The sequence below is a fragment of the Melitaea cinxia genome, chromosome 21 (genome assembly GCF_905220565.1).
Source record: "Melitaea cinxia chromosome 21, ilMelCinx1.1, whole genome shotgun sequence".
NCBI classification, from domain to species: Eukaryota; Metazoa; Arthropoda; class Insecta; order Lepidoptera; family Nymphalidae; genus Melitaea; species Melitaea cinxia.
Genome location: NC_059414.1, coordinates 9431886 through 9450256, shown reverse-complemented (window position 1 = coordinate 9450256; position 18371 = coordinate 9431886). Strand labels below are relative to the sequence as shown.

The 18371-nt window shown below is 31.9% G+C and overlaps 1 protein-coding gene across 1 annotated transcript; it reads right to left on the bottom strand.

Moving 5' to 3' along the window:
* Positions 1–667: 667 nt before the first annotated feature.
* On the bottom strand, positions 668–15278 carry LOC123664107. The gene is made up of 7 exons (XM_045598716.1): positions 15215–15278; positions 5121–5299; positions 3765–3916; positions 2844–3048; positions 2318–2479; positions 2007–2104; positions 668–1895 (listed from the first exon to the last, which is right to left on the bottom strand). The coding sequence occupies exons 1-7, from the start codon at positions 15267–15269 to the stop codon at positions 1655–1657; spliced, it is 1092 nt and encodes a 363-aa protein (XP_045454672.1). The 5' UTR covers positions 15270–15278; the 3' UTR covers positions 668–1654.
* Positions 15279–18371: the final 3093 nt, after the last annotated feature.

Sequence of the window (18371 nt, the reverse complement as noted above, 5' to 3'; positions counted from 1 at the left end):
CAATTTGCTGTCATTACTTGCAACATAGATTGATTCAATAGAATTAAATTGTCATTTATTTAAAAAAAATATATAAATAAAATGTCAATTAATATAAATAAAATATTCGAAAATATTTCTGTTTATAAATATTTTATAAAAGCAATGTCATAGCTTTATAATTTTATCAGTCTTAAAATATGATATATATGTATATTGTATTTTAGATAAGGCCACATATATATAGTTAAATAGTATTTTCATATATATTTATATTTTGTGTTTATATTTTTATATATATAGATATAAATGTAAAACTTCTACAAAATTATTATTAACGTAGTTTTACTAAGCACATACTATAAAGTTTTATTATATATAATATAAATTGTTATAAAATGTTATGTGTGTTTAAGGCAACTATAAATTTATAGAACCCGCTCAGTTTTAGTAATGGCCATTAGAAGTATATCGATGTTATCGATAGAATTGAGTAAACTTATAAGAATATGAAAGGTACTCGAAAATCTGTCACTCTTAGCGCAAATGTCACACATACCTAAGTTACATGTTACTTGTACTAAAATAGGTATTACATACAATTTAATAACGTATGTTTATGTTAGTAAATTATTACTAATGAAAGCTAATTTGAACTTCATCTGATACAGATGATTGGCTTTCGAACACTTTCTCTTTTAATTTATTTGAACTCTTGCTATGAGCAATCCGTGGTTCCTAATGTTAAGTATGGTCCTAATAAAATGCAGGAAATAATCGTACTTACTCTAAACTCCATAGAGAGTGGATAATATATATTAGTCTATTAATTATAGAGCTTACAAAACCACATTCCAAAAACGTTAGAACAGAAAAACTTATTTTTTATTCTAACAATCAACTTAGTCATTGATTTCCTTCTGTCATGCAACGTGAGCTTTTAATAAAACAGCTTCACCACCTTGTATCGTTATTAAATAACCAAATGCTAATAACATAAACAACCGCACCATCGTTTATAATAGAAAAAGTACTAATCGACAAAAATAAAATAAAACATTAGTACAATTTACTAAAATGGGATGTTCTAGGTGTCACAACCTTAAAAATAAGACTTGCAATAAAGTCAATATTGCGTTCCTTATTCGTTCCACACAAGTAATAGCTAAATAGCTAGCTATCTTTATCTATCTATTTTCTTTCTACCTTTTTTGATTATAGGTAATATAATTTTTTTTTAAATAATCGGAAGAAATATTTTTTAGTAGAAATATATCTATTTCTCCGTTTATTTTTATAGTTTTTTTATAAACCGTTATTCCTTTCTAAATGTTAAATGTAGTCATATACAAAAACATTTTTGCAGACGTCTCCATACGATAGACATTCATAGATGTTACCCTAGTTTCTACAACTCCTAGTTCGATATGTAGATAAAACTAGCTATTACAAACAATGCTACAAGGTAGGACAAATTATTGCTATTGCAATTCATCAACATGTAACCAAACTACCTATTCGAGTAGCGTAATACTACGTGAAATGTAACTAGGACATAAATTGTCCTATAGATCTTTTTACACGTGGCAATACTGATATGTCACATTGACACACGTCAAATTAAAATATGCCACATTGACAGCTGTCACTTAACACGTGAGTTGTAAAGGCGCGTTCAGACAGGCGGCGGTCCGCGTACGTAGCGCAACTGTGGTGTTAATGTTTGAGCTAGCGAGTTTAAGGCGTCGCAACACCTTGGTCGCTCTACCAGCCAGGCTGCCAGGAGTAAGGCCACGAGGCAAAGTTGTATGGGAATGGAGGAACGAAGTACGCGCCATACCCAGCCGCTACGTGGATTGTAATCAGGGTCACCAGCACCAGTTTTATTGCTTGAAATGGCGATAGCGTGATCCCGTCTAGAAAAAAATAAAAAATTTAGAGCGAAATTTGAATTTAAACTTAACTAAATTTTAGCTTCAGATTTAAGTTATGACATAATATTGATGGTAAAGTTTACTGTAACTTACGAGACTTCGTCGATTTTGAAGTCAGGAATGTTCTGTTCAACTAATGCACGGCAAGATTCTTGCAAAGTTTTCACTTCATTTTCAGTTTGTTCCATACGCTAAAAAAAAAATTAGGTGAAATTCACATATAAAGTTTAGTATAAAACTAAGACATTTGCAGAGCAGACCATTTTAGAATATGAGTACACACAATTTTACTAAACAGAACTCAATATTACTTTGTTGTATACGTTTGTATTAAAATAAACAAATAATTACTACGAGAGTAAATGAAAATTATAGTAATACTAATAATGAAATAGTAATCTAACCTTAGCAATGGCCCGATGAGCAGGCGAGTTGGGTGCAAGCGCCGCTTGCAAGCGACGAGCCAGCTCTCTTAGAGCTCCCAGTCTCCGAGCCCGCGTTCCTGCGCCTTCACTGTCCCCGTCAGAAATACCAGAATCCGATAATGAGTCGCATGTCGACCCACCCTAAGGAACAAACACACATTTTCTTGATATGATTCAGACAAAAACTTTTGGTTTATAAGACTTAAGAAACAAGTTTTTCGGATTTTATCGCGGTTTATTAGATTTTTTACATGCCCGTGGCACATTTGGTATGTTTTATTCAAATGAAAGTCGTTTCTCTCTAAATATCATAAATGAACATTGAATTATTTTATTTACTTGGTTTGAAAATAAATTTAAATTTAGCATCGAACTCTTAGAATACATAAAAATGCACAAACAGTCTATACTTTCAGTACAAATAAAATTTTCCTAGTTTTATGTCAAAGTACAATAAAACCAATTTATATGAAAAAATTCTAAATGTAATGTAAATTTGTGTTACCTTTTTCTTATCGAGAAGAGAAGCAGCCAACTGGCGTACATGAGCCGCAAGTTCCGCATGATCAGCCAGAGCCGCGCCACGATCGCGCAACGCTTGCAAAGTCGCGAGATCGCCTCTGAGAGCGCCTTGCAACTCCCTCAGTGCACTTTCCCATTCCGCCCACGCACAAACCGCCTTCTCCAGCGAGAGTAGCTCGTTAGATGTGCTGATCGAAAATAAGATAGGATTGTTATCTAATAACGGATAATTATATTGCAAATACAAATTAGAAAACGTGTTTGTTTCCGGCTTCCTAAAGTTTCCTTGTTCTGTTATTTATTAAAATACATGCTTATTGTTTCTATTTGTTGCTTTAATAAAACAGAAGAAGTTATACGTTTGATACGAGTCCAGATAAAAATTATAATTTTGCTTTAGACAGTCAAGATGTTAAGACAGTGCTTATCGAGAAACATTGTAGCGTATTAATTATCACGGCTAAACAACATGGCCAAAAAGAAATTTAAACGATAATTACATGTGAAGAACGTTAAACCAAAAGAAGTTAAACAGTAAATTTTAAACTCTTAATGATCTCATTTCCACACAAACGGTCTAAATGAGCCTAATTCCTAATTGTATAATTGATTGTTCTTAATTGGACTAGAACACGAAAGGCAGTTTTACGTATAATGAACTAAAATTAAATGTTACAAAGTGAAAAACTAACTTTACATGTCATTACATAGATATAACCTTATAGAATAAAATGTAATAAAAAAGTAGGAAAAAAGTGTTCTCAATTTTATTTTTATTACGTTTGTGAAAAGGTGGGAAAAGTTCGTTTTGGTAGCAATAAGTCCACTTTGTGCCCATTCTTTTTTTAATTTTTTTTTTCTTATTGTACAATCAAAGTACATGTTACATATATTTTTTAATTACCGTTGATGGGCGTCATCCCAAGCAGCCAGTAACGCTGTCAAGTCTCCAGTTAGACCGCTGTCATCTGACTCCATCTCTCCTAACGCGCGTCTCACGGACACTGTCAGTTTCAGCATTGACACCTTGCATTCTAAGAGGCGGGAAAGGCGCTCCTGTTGACACGAAAATATTTTATTACCAATTTATTTGGGTTAGAAACATTACCTGTAATCAATTAAATATCCTCAATTATTTCATTGAGAACAGAATCGGTATTGTTTTTATGTTCGCAAATGGAAACCATAAATTAACACATAAATTATTCAGGAGGAAAGCACGCTTTTTTTGAAGTCCTTGAAAATATCTTAAACGTGAATAAGCCTATAATACAAATACTAAGCGATGAGAAATATCTATATGTTTCACAATCATTTCTCATAAGTGTGAAGCAGATATTTTCTAGGACAAGTATTTTATGAAATTCCTAATGTTCAAAGAACGCAGGTTCATTTCCCATACTTTCTTTAGCTGGTTGTTATCAGGTTTTTAAGTATTTTCTTTTCCGACCCGGCGGCGATTTTGTATTATCAATACCACCGAGTAACATTAGCTTCGCTACGAAGTTATTTCCTTTACTTTTAATTCAACTTTCAAAAAGAGAAATGTATTTACTGCGAGAAATTATTTTTATGCGAATTCATCTCTTAATATCGCAGAAGCATGCAATATTTTAGAATTATGTTTTTGATGTTCTTTTTTGTGTTCAAATATATTGTTTTAAAGTAAACATTTAATACAATAAAGCGTCATAAAATTCTGTTAAACTATGATATCAACATGGAAATCTAGAGTAATCAACACTTCCAATCGCAACAACAAATACTATTAAATCGGCATTAAAATTTTAAGGCACATTTTCAAAGAAAAGAATGCAATGTCTATATTTTAATACTAAATTAATAATATATTTTAACCGATTTCAAAAATGGCTAAAGTTCTCACTTTGATTGTATTATTATGTGAGTTACCTGATAACTTTTTACTGGCTCCCTACCAATATTGATGATTCTTTTTTCAATCAAAAGCGGTGCTTGCCATTTAGTCCCGTTTAAAAATGCATATTTAATTGGCAATTTTTTTGCCTACGTTGTATTACTTATCAATTCTTCTCTACAGAGTCAACAATCCGAATCGGTGGTAACTTCACATTTAACGACAGTTAAAATTTTAATTCGTAAAGTAACGATTCGAAGGAGTTTTGGGGCAATGGGCAAAAGTAAAATTATTTTGATTTTGTTTACGTAAATTGAAGTCGAGTTTTTTTCGTTTGTGAGCAATTAATAACACATTTTTTGAGAATTAAATCGAATCCCATACCTTAAGCTCCTCGATCCTCCTGTGCAACTGAGCTCTAGTGTGTGGTTGGGGAGCACAGTCACCAGGCTCGCAGATGTCGTCAAGAGTTTCTCTCAACGCGGCGATCTCGCGACGCAAACGCCTTGCACTTCCTCGACGTATGGCGGCAGCGCGTAAAGCTGACCATCTTGCTGACACAGCTGTAAAAAATATTGATTATAAGAAATTTGACAAATATCCTTTGTTGATAAATGAAGCTTAGGTACAATGTCCGACTTAAACTTAATAATTATTATGCATACGTTATCAAATTAGGCCGTAAAATATCAAATTCCAACTGAGCGACGGTTAAGTAACGATATTCGAGTCTGGTGAAACAGAAGCAAACATGAAGTCTCATCTAGTTATATAAAATGGTGTTTAAAATTTAAAATTCTAAGAAACACCTACGCTTTTGTCAATCATCGTACATTTATTAATAATGTCAAACGTGACTAATCAAATATTTATTTTATTTTAGTTTTTACTTTTTCATTTGCATTTCTGCAAATCAAATCTTTAATATATTTTCATGACATCGTAATTTCACAAGAACTTAGTCATCAATAATTGGGTACGATAACGATCTTAGTTTTAACGAAAATGGGTTTGTTTACTTGTAAGTAGCGAAATCATAAAAATCTACTAAATAGTCCTTAAAAAGTACATTACGACGTATTAATTTGAAGTTGTTTGCAGTTTAATCGTAACAAGCATTAGCCTCGTTAAACAGTAGATTATTATGCAAATGTTAACCTTTTGATAAGCGACACGTTGGTGAAATCGTAAAACGAGTTCCGATAAAAACAACATTAAGCTATAACTTGAATCAATTTATATAACATTATGGATTTCCAAGTGTTTTCAAATAACAAGACAGATATACAACAGACATATGATTTCTACCGTGCAAAGTTTTCAATGGGCCGAGTTTGACATTTGAAACAAATAGTTTTACAAATAGTTCGCCATTCATAAATATGTAGCGCTATTGAGTACCATATTTGAACGTTGAAGGCGTCAAGTCTCACACAAAGGCCGTACAGAAATAGCCGTCCATACAAATACTTTGCTTAGATTCAAATGGAGATGTTTAGAGACTGGTATTTAACGAATGCTTGCAGACATGCGCACAATGCGGGTTCTTAGGTATCTAAACTAATTGAATAACATTTAAATACCTATCTATGTATTTTCAACGCATAAGCATGTGACTGAACGTAATATATTAAGTTCATGATATATTTTTAACGTTTTCTGTACATTGTATTCTCTAAGATGTCTGGTTTGTTTAATTCTAAAACTGTTATTGGCTATTTACGCATGATAATTGTTTAAGAGCGTTCCAATTACGTTTCCTTGAAGTTAAAATAAAATTTAAACAATGTTCTCTTACAAGAACAGCAACAAAGATTTTATGTAATCGAACGAATTTAACAATCCATCGGTAATAAATCTATACGTACTATTGTTCTGGCACAAAACCAACATGTAATGATACACACATTAACCTACTAACTCGCATAACTCATATATTGCCAGTGCAGTCGACCTACATTGTGCCAGAGAGTATGCCAGGCACATCAGCTGCATATGTAAACAAAGTATTTTTAACGGTACACACCTTGATTATGTTTAAACGCAAGTCCTATAACGGATGATCATTTCTATTTTTAATTTGTTATTTAGCACTTAAATACTGTTTAAATTATATTCAAAAGTAATTGCGTCAGAAAATTATTTAAAGCTACTGATTACACAGCTTAAAAAAAATTGAAAACAAAAGCTCTTATGAATAAGAGAAATCATAGCAAAGGTTTGAAGATAGATATGGCATATTTAATGCTATATCTATCTTATTACTTCAACTTATCGCAGTCTACTGCTGGACATAAGCCTCCCAAAGTTCGCGCCAAAAATGGAGGCGAACTTGGCATTTATCTCATATATAATATGAGATAAATGCAAACGCTTCTATAATAAAACAAAAAAGAATAAAGACAAACGAAGTTCATCGCGCCGGCGTATTCACCGTAAAAAACTCATACTAAAAAGAAATACATAATAAAAGAAATATATGTTATGTATAAATATATCACGAAACAAGGTATGGTACTTGATTAAACGGGTTATATACAAAGCTATATGAGACGGTTGTGTGAAAAAATACAACAAGAATTTTAAAGCACAGCTTTAAATAGAAAACATATTTTATGCATGATGTAAATAACAATACAGCTAGAATGTTAAACGTATCCTATAAGCAATAGCATAGCTAACGTAATATTGTCTAAAAAGGGAAGGAAATAATTGATAATAGAATTAATTTATAGGTAATTGATATAGGAAAAAAGTTTAAAAATGTATTTTGAAATAGACACTTTTAATATCGTTTCTACATAAGAATTAAATAAATTGAATATATCTAATAACTATCAACTAACTTTCAAAAGCGAAAAACAGTTATTACAACGCATTATAGTTTGATTAAGGTTACATATAATTGAAAGAATATCTTTTTTTTTTTTCATACATAATAATCAAGATTAACAATTTAACTTTATACTTATTTTAGGAATATAGTTTTCCGATCAGGTGCCATAAATATAAATATGAGGAAGTCGTCTAAATACAACTGTTTAAACAGACTTTTAGTGTCGTAGCGACGAAGAAGATCGTAAGTTAGAACAAGCTATTCCATATGGAAACGTTTATAATAAGCACATAAACGACGCAAGGTCTCTGAACTTGTCTGTAGTGCACAATACTAACGAATTGAAGCTAGAAGTCAACGATCTGATGATTTATAAACTGCTTTTGCGTTTGCCGATCTCAGATAACCACGTCTGCATTTCCAGTTCATTCCATAAAATTAAATAAAAACTGGTAGAGATAATTAGTAATCTTAATGACTTCGGTTTACTGTTTCGACATTTGCTATAAATCTAGAAATAAATTAAAAAGATTTAAAGTCAAATTCGTGATGTATAATTTATATGAAGACAAAATACAGTTTTAAAAAAGTACTTTAAAAAATCAGAGTACCGTTATAGGCGGACTTTTACATATGACCTTCGTTTCCTTTGCGTTATTGCGGATAACTTTGTTCTTATTTACTGGAGTTCACGGATTTTTACATTGAAAAAAGGTAGTAGGAACATTAAAATAATGTTTTCAGTTAAATCTCTATAGATACATTATAACCTACTACGTATTGGTAGCTTGTTACAACGCATAGCGAAAAAAAGTAATAAAAAAGTAAATCTACGACTCATCAGGCTATTAGGGATCAAGTATGTTGACTAAACTTGTTATAATTTTGACTTTGTAGATATATTATAACAAACAATATTACATTATAATAAAATAGGTATGCGTTGCTTATTTATTACGAGTCAGTCAGTCAGTTCAGCCTATTGCAGTGTACTGCTGGACGTAGGCCTCCCCAGTTCGCGCCAGACATCCCAGTTTTCCGCAATCCTCATCCAGCCTACACCGGCAATCTTAAGTAGATCGTCGGTCCAACGGGCCGGAGGACGTCCCACACTGCTTTTGCCTAGACGCGGTCTCCACTTCAGGACCCGTCTGTTCCAATGGCCATCGGTCCTGCGACATTTATTACGAGACGCAGAGCAAAAAAAAAATCATTATCATTAGGGCTCATTGGGACTCATTATTTATGGGATCAAGTATGTAGGCTAGACTTGTTATAGTCAACTAAACAGTCATACGCGACATCAATTGTTTGAAGGATCGATTTGGTGAATAAGCACCAAGCAATTTGCGTTCCGGAGGAAACCAATTTGTGTTCCGTGGCCGACGAGCCGACATCGATTTCAATGATCCATTACTACCGCGCTGAGTGGATAATTCGCAAATTGTTGACGTACCAGTAAGTTACGACGTAGTTTAGTTGATTATTTAACCTATTATCCGGATTATTACAACTGTAATACTAATCAGGATGTTTATGTCCATACTTAATTTTTAAACATTGATTAATCAATCAAATAAAAAGTTTTATCTTGTTCTGAAATTATTGAATGAAATAAAAAGAATTCCATTCTAATATATGACAGGAGATGATTGTAATAGAAGATATTGTGGAACCCACAACAGCAGAGAGTAAACTATAAACATTTTAATCGATTGAACATCAAAATGCAATAAGGCAAAGAACGAGTTATGTCTAGTCTATACAAATGATAGAAGTAAATATGTTTGTTTGAACTACTGAATCGATTATAGAATAACTTTTTTTGACAATTCCGAAGCTACGTTATACCTGAGTATTATAGGCTAATCTTACTCCGTAATAATAAGTTTTCGACACAGAAAATTTTACATTTGTAAAACAAGTTCAACAAGTTAGTTACAAGTAAGAATATATTTACGAAATAGGCACGGGTCAGATGGTGATTATACAATTGATTGATTGTCAGTGATTTCCTGAACATAAATCGTAATTAAAACATTTTAATTATTATCAATCCGTATCGATAAATTATTGGAATTGAAATACTTGTTGATCTCGATATGATATTGAGTTCATTAAGTAACTATTTTAGTAATTATTATAAGTTAAACTATAATATGATATATTATGATATATTATCATGCTAATCTCTTTTTATCTGTTAACTATGATTCTATAAATATTTTAGCGTATTAGTTTGTAAAATATTATTTTTTTGTAGTTTCTATAAAATCCACTACACAATTTTGAGAATATTTACCTAGTTTCGGTTATGATAATAACAAAATTTGTCGAAAAACAATTTTATAGGATAACTATTGTTTATACAGTTTTATTTATAACGAGTTACGAAAGAAGCGTACAAAAGAAAAATTTACAATTTAATTTTGTATATATTTGCGATTCAGCATATATTTATAACGGTAGAGTCATTGCCGTGCGATTGACTTTTAACCCAATTACGTAAGACGTACTAATAACGTGACGTTACGTAAGTAATTTAACATAAAGATAAAACAGATTTACGCAAATGATATGAAAAATTATAGTTAATATGTTACTGATTTACTTTCGAATCCTATTTACTACGACACGTAATTTCCTGGCTCCGACTTTCCGGGATGTTTCTGTGGAAATTACCGACTCCCTACAGCTCCTCGGTGTAGAGCTATCGTCCAATCTGAACTTTGGGCAACACATCGAGTCCAAAGCAAAAACTGCAGCAAAAAAACTAGGTATTCTCTCTAAGGTCAGGCGATACTTCACTCCAGAACAGCTGCTCCAACTATACCAAGCACAAGTTCGGTCTTGTATGGAGTATTGCTGCCATCTTTGGGATGGATCCGCCAAATACCAACTGGCAACTTTGGACTCGGTGGAAAAACGAGCTAAGAGACTCATAGGTGACCCTACTCTGACAGACACCAAGTTGCAGAGTCTCGATCATCGGCGTAGGGTAGCTCGTCTGTCGGTGTTCTACAAAATATATTTCGGTGAGTGTGCGAAGGAATTACACGATCTAATTCCCCCAACAACCTTCCGCCATCGGGACACTAGGCGCGGTCGATCGTTCCATCCTTATGTCATCGATATGCCACCTACGCGCACAAAACGCTTTGGCTCTACTTTCCTGATGCGCACAGCTAAGGAATGGAACTCGTTGCCCGCGTCTGTGTTTCCCGAACGATACAATCTGGGTGCCTTCAAGGCCAGAGTGAATAGGCTGTTATTGGGCAGGCATGCTCCACCTTCGACCGCATCGTCACTTAACATCAGGTGAGATTGTGGTCAAATGCCTGCCTATTTGTCGTAAAAAAAAAAAAAAAAAAATTATTATAAACTAGCTGACCAGGCGAACTTTGTACAATCATATCTTGTTCCTTAATATGTCTTTTTATGATTTTTTTACAAGCCTGGTTTTCACAATAATGAACAAAAAAAATCCAATTTTGTGTAGATGTCTACAAGTTTTGGCGATTCCTTTTTAGTATAGAAAATAACCCACAGTTGTTGAGATTTTTATATTAAAAACAATTTTATTACGTAAAATAGAAACGCCAACAGAAAAGTTGTGAAATATGATTGACAAGTTGCAACAAGGAATATTCTAGGTGGTAATTTCACGTCAATAAACGAGTTTGATACGCTCAGATGCAAATATTTTCATGTCGAGCGGAGGAATGTCCAGTTACGAAATCCTCAACATATAAGTGGTGAAAGCAAACAAATTGTATAAGGTGTTATATGCTCGACGGAAAGTCAATGGCATCGAATATTTATGGAGAGAAAAGTTTCGTCAGGAAAAGTCAATATCATTAAAGTTGTTCGAAAGAGGTTTTACAACAATATCTAACACGAGATTAGAATGATAAAAATAAATAAATTGAAAAGACTTACGTTGATATCTCATTGTTTTTTCGTATTGATAATTATTTTCCATTTAAAATAGACAAGTTAAATTATCACGACAAGATCGCAGTACCTGGGTACGGCGGGATATAATTTCGATCCATTATGACACTGTCAACTCGATCGTGCGCGGGAGTCGACGAGGCGGCAAGGTCGAAACTGCAGCGATTCATATTAAAACAATTCCCTGATATCATTAAGTAGCCTCTATTTCGACCACGTACAGACTATTTCGATTTGGCATGAACATCCTAGATGAGACCGGAAAATTTTAATGCAAAATTGTAATAAATGTACTTATTACTAAGGAAATAAGGCATAAATTTCCTCGAATCAGACCTATACGTCTGGCTAGATTGTCATAGACGGAAAACTAACGTTAGTTTAGAGGCAATCTATTATTGCGATAAGTTTGAATATAAGCCTTATTTCTTAAGCAAATGACATTTTGTGAAGTGTAAATAATATCCATTATACAGTGCAGGTAGAGAGTATGTCGAATGCAATGTGACCTCGATATAGCAGGTATTCAGCGCAAAATATTTAAAATAAAGTAAGACGTAAATAGTTTTAATAACAACAAATCGAATAGCTTACCAAAGTCGGTTATTTATCTGTGTAAAATATGCAAAGGTTATCACAATTATAAAGTCAACCTTTAACTAGCACAAAAATCCATAAATCGTATTTCGTTAAATCAACCGATTTCGATTTTGCGATCTTAGCTTTTACAGCGAAATATCTTTTAATTGACAGTGCAAAAGGAACAATTCAGACAGGTTGATGACATGAAACGTTGATACAGTCAATCACCTTTTAAATTCCGCTATGCAAGCGATCAGCAAGCGTTCCATACCAAAAATGAAACAGGAACTGTCCACGTGCACAAAATAATGAATTTACGTAACTTATTTAATCACGTAAGATTTATAATAGAATCTATCTGATCGAATACGACTTAATTCCTATTATTATTATCATCTTATCTCTAATTGCCTTTTATGTAAGCTGAAAGAGAGAAGTATAGATATAAAAGTGAAAAGTCTAATAAGTTAGAGGGAGGAAACAATCACTTGGTTATATTAATTTAAGCGGTAATCACTAATTTATTTTCTCTTTTTTATCGTTGTTTTATTATTATCAATTAATCTCGTGTCAATATATATTAAAATTAAAATCAAGATGAATTATCGATAATAACGTTCTCATCAGAATAATTTATTCTGTACTAAATTCTCTCTCGGGTCTGTTTGAAACTATAATGGTGATATAACTATCCGGTAATTACGATTTACGTTGTGTAAGCTGTTATTTATGTATGAGTGACGTCAGTAGCGGAAAAATTTATGGAGAAACAGCAAATGTTTATATCAAATCTAATACGATTTGTATGCGATGCACTGGTCAAATACAGGAGGCAGTCGTCCGGTACGAGGTAATCCGGAGTCCTGTTATAAACTGTTCTAGTTGTAGACAAGGTCATTTGCATGAACAATTGACGTATCACAGTCTGCTGGCACGAATGTATATGCTCGTTGCGTAAGCGAATGCATTTGTGCAATTGCAAGATGATTGCCAGATAGTGGTCTCTGAGAAGAAATCGTATCTCTCTCAACCCACATCGAGATAAATTAAAAAATATATATTCAACAAACAATATCGATAAATCGTGATCGGTCATTGATACCTATAAGTGTATTTAAGAAATACTTATATTGGTTGTGAGGCGCATCTACGCCACGTACTTGTTATTAGTCGTTAGAAACTGTTTTGGTGATGATTTTCCAAATATGTGCTAATTTGTAAAATTATTATATACTGTTTGTTTCCACTGAAAATAAATAAATAAATAGTACAGTGTATACTTGGTTAATAGAGTTTCATTTGAAGAATATAAGGCTTACGTAATGATTTACTTAACAATGCTGCGTAAATGTGGAAGTCAAAAAAACTGGGCATTTATAATTATAAAAATGAACGAAGAATTTGTATATTAATATATACATGACACAAGATATACCAGTAATTTTTATTATATTCTCGTATTTATGGAATCCAAGATTAAAAAAACTACAACAAAAATTCACATTACATATAAAAATATAAAGAAAGAAAAAGATTCTAAAGTGTTCAAAACGCTGTTTCAATATAAATTTCTACTTGACCATTAAACACGATCGCATAAAGTTAAACTACATAAACGCGAATATTGAAAGTGTCTTTCAGAAGTTACAACACAGAAATAGCTCAGATTAATCACAAATGCAAGTTTTATTTAGCTAAGCTGGCACTAAGGGGTGCCAAAGTAAATTCGTGGGTGAGTGTGTTTTACGGATATATTAATGTTGATATGCTTTATTTTGTTTCATTAATGTTAGTCGGGAATTTGTTTTGAGGTTACGTACAGTACTATATTTTTTTTTGTATTAAAAACTAAAAGCACTGGTGTAGACGGATTAACATAATACAAATAATGTTTATATCACATTAATAAGAAATGATATAGGTAAACAAATCTCATACTACTGGGCATTAAAATAGAGCAGTGAACATCAACTGTTGTAATGTCGACCTTTTATGCTAACGAAACCACAAAGGACATTTAGTCTCGAATAAAGTGTCATATTTAAATACCCTACTATACCTAGTAAAATGTATACTGAATATCATGTAAATGTTTTTAAAATGATGAAACATGGACAGACAATAAAATCAACTTCAATTACTTTCATGCCTTATGTGATAAGTGACCAGTTTTTCATCAGTTTTAAATGTTTAAAACATTCTCAAAAATTATACAGTATTACCATTTACATCAACAATGATCAAATTGACAGCCCATGATTGGTAGAGGAAATTGAGTTGTTATAACGTCATCGATAAATTTGAAGATGGCTAAAACCCGACTAACATTTACTCAACGGGTCTCATAGATTTTTTTTAATAAGGCCCTGAAAAATTTAATCTTGCACTAAAGTTCCCGATAGGCTTTATCATTAGGAGGTAAAACAGATTTTTATAGTTTGCTTTATACTATATACTACGAGTACATCAACTAACTATAACGTTTGATTTCACAGTTGGAGAGTCGAAATATCTGAGCGAGTTCGGCGGTAAAAATGTAAAGTATATATCATATTTGTTTATCTGTTGGATACCGTTATGCATCAGATAAATTATAAAATAAATATAAAATTTTACTAGAAAACAAATAGAACAGACGTCAGTTGAGCAATTAACAAAGTAACACGAGAAACCTTCGCTGCTAAAACCGACGAGCGTAGGTGATGTTGTAGGCGAACGACACGATACGGTAAAGTACACAATTTGCTAAGCTGTTTACTTACTCGAATCTTAATATCATAACAATTTAAATATATGAAAAATTTAACATTGGATAAAACACCATATTTAGCCACATTATTCTTAACCAACTGTGCGCCATTTCACACGCGTTTTTGTGAAGAAAAAATAGCCTATATGTACCTATAGCCTTCCTCGATATGTGTGCTATGCTAAACAAAAATAATTTTTCAATTCGAACCTGTCGTTCTTAAGATTAGCACGTTTAAAAAAACAACAAACAAACTTTTAATAGCTAATAAAACTCTTATGAAATGAAGAAGTTTTTGTGTCAAATGTGTAAAAACTGGATTTTCCATAAAGATTAATATAAATAACAGTAACTTACCAATTTCGTCGTTATTGTTATTACTTGTAGCCACCGAAAGACTCATTTTTGACATCACTAATGTTTAAAGGGCACCGTTATATTGTAATAAAATTTTATTATTTTAAATCACAATTTCCATTGTTTTAATTGTACTCGTATTATTAAGTTTGAGCTCACTTTTCTGTACGATTTGTTAATCCTTTATAAATATACCGCTATCTTTGTTAACACACCGCTCAAAAATTCATATAACAATACATACACTACTGCCACACAGAAAAACGTAACTAGATTTAATTTTCTAAAAACAAACAAAGAAATGCTTGAAATTAACGAAGCATCAAGCAGAACAAGAAGTAGGTAATATTTGTGAAAATATTACTTGCGTCATACACATTAGAACAAAAACAATTACATCAGTAAGAATTTATAAATCACTATTTCATAATATAAGCAAAAATATAATTTCATTAAGTAAACAATCGAAAAACGATTGCCAAATATATTTAACAAAATAGAAAACTATTAGGTATATACGATTTCACAGTTTTTTTCGAGAAAGTAATTCTCCACGTTAAACAATGCTTGCAGATCTATTAAAAAGTATAATTACATAAGAAACAGTTGCGCGTGGGAGACAGTTATTGATAGACGTTTACGATTATCAGTTATATCCACGACTACAGAAAACTGAAATGATTATTGTGACCTAGACGGGGTGACGATTGCATCACAACTATGACGAAATTTCACAACCTTATCACAAATTATCGTAGACGCGAAACGCTAATTTAGTAAATACTTTATTGAATTGTGTTTATATCTGTACAAATTTCAAGATAACTTATCGGCATCATTATTATAGGTACTGATACACACTATTATTTCGGCCTTGCCAATGTATTGTACGGAGTTGAAATCGTCGACTACATAGTATTTTACAAAATACATGTATAAATGACATTTAGTTAGTTTCAGTTGGTTTCTAAATAGAAAACAGTTTGCACAATGCAAAAGAACTATCCAAGAGATAGCGGTACGCGAGATGAACTAGAATAGCCGGTCGGATAACCGTTACAACCTGACAAACTCAATTAATCGACAAATTAATCTACAGTCAAGCTACAATACACTGATTAATCGCAGAAGCTCGATACTAGAACCGAATGCACTTGTATTTATTGTACACTTTATATTACAAGTTATATTCGTAAGTTTAGTAATTATCGTTAAGTAATTAATACAATTAATATTATGTTCATCTCTACTCTACAAATGAGGTTACATTATACATTTGTGTAACTTTCCATGCATTATTACATAATATGTAGTTTTATTTAGACAAATTACTATATTAATGAAAATGTAAAATGTTACTCCGTTATTTTGTAGGGTACAAAATTGATATATTACGTCGATTGGAACAGTTACATTTTCATTTTAATTAATCTAAAACGTAATTAGTAGTATATAAAAATACATTTAAAACGTTATTTATATTCTGCGTGCTTTTATAAGTACTGCGAAAAGAGTTAGACTATAAAGTCGTACCGTATTACTTCATTTCCGGTCTAAAAATTAAAAAAAAAAAGTTGAACATGCAAAACTGGCTTTAAGCTTATTGAGTGGGTGGTGAAACTCAACCTCATGTGTTTTAAGGAATCCTGAATATCTACTTTCCTTTGCGAGGGGTAATTGGAAGATTTTTTTGTAAATTGTAGAGCGATGACTAAATATTATTGTCACAAGAATTTTAAATCAAAATTTTCTTCTTCTTTTACTTTCTGTTTTAAGTATTATATCTATGACTATAAATAAAATAAAATACTGATCTTAAACATACCAAGTTCTTAATTAAAAACTTACACGTAGTAGTAATCACTTAGTGTTTAAAATGTTCAAATTTAAATTTGCAATAAGTAATTAAGGTAGAAGTTTTACAAGGAAAAAGTCCCGTAATTTATGAACTCGTCGAAATGAACACGTTAAGCGGTTTCTTTATTACTTGCTTTTTACGAAAGCTGACACGCACGTAAAAATTCTTTAAAGTTTTTTTTTTATCACGTAATGCCGAGAGTAGTAATAAATAATAATGAGTTAAGGAATCCAGTAAATAAGAAATTTTGAGATATGTTAAAGATAAGGTTTCAAAACTGTTCAAATTTGTTGAGCTTAAGACGCATTAGTCCTAAGTCTATAAAAATTCAGGTTGAAAGTAGGATCTAAAGTTAATCCAGATCTTTAAAGACACGCAAATATCTTGACCAAGACTTCAGTAATATATCCATTTACCTATTAATTTTCCTAGTTTCTCCTTAATATTTACACAGATAAGACGACTTATAGTTAGTACAACAAAGGTTTTATAAAATAAAAGCTACGTTTGTCATCCGATGACTAATTAACAATCCTTTAGTTTCCATAATAAGAGATCACCGTATTTGTACACGCGAGTTTTTGTATCGATCCTAACATCGGCCGTGATCTCACTGCTCGTGTCAAGACTAACCAGATACTCGTATAACAGTATAGTCAATGCTAACAAAGAAATAAAACTGGTTTTAATAATGTATAACACACGAAAACAATCTACATATATATGTCAGTCCAACTATTATTAGATAATTAGAAGAAGAAAAAAACATATATTGAGGGCAGTAAAATTGTTTTGGATAGCCACTTTCTTTTTCAATCTACGATTCGATAAAGGAACTTGTAAATGTGTAAGCTGCCATATCTACATATTCAAATATCACTACATAATATACTTAAAACAAAGTCGCTTCCCGCTGTCTGTATGCTTAGATCTTTAAACTACTTTAAATTTTTACGCAAAGTGATACCAGAGGAATGTTTATATATACAATAACATAATTTATATTTAGTATCAGTATTGCACGCGTGCGAAGCCGAGGCGGATCTCTAGTATTTTATAAAATTCATTGAAATTAAAAGTGTCTTAAGAGACAAGCGTATAAATGTAAAATTATTTCTCAATCATAAACAATTGACGTAAGCAATAGGTACTTAATTACAGTCATAAAAGAGACTCGTTTACAAAGTTTAAGAATTCCTTTAATTAATATAAAAATCCCATAATAACGAAACAGAATAAAGACTCTTGCAACTGCAGTCTTAAAATTTTTACTTTCACATTGTGAAAACCTAATTACAC

Excerpts from the sequence above, each read along its gene's own strand:
- LOC123664107 (XM_045598716.1), bottom strand. The coding sequence starts at position 15,269 with ATGTCAAAAATGAGTCTTTCGGTGGCTACAAGTAATAACAATAACGAC. Across the intron at positions 3,917-5,120 it reads GGAGGATCGAGGAGCTTAAG|GAGCGCCTTTCCCGCCTCTT; the intron begins GTATGGGATTCG and ends TCGTGTCAACAG. Across the intron at positions 1,896-2,006 it reads TTCAAAATCGACGAAGTCTC|ACGGGATCACGCTATCGCCA; the intron begins GTAAGTTACAGT and ends ATTTTTTTCTAG.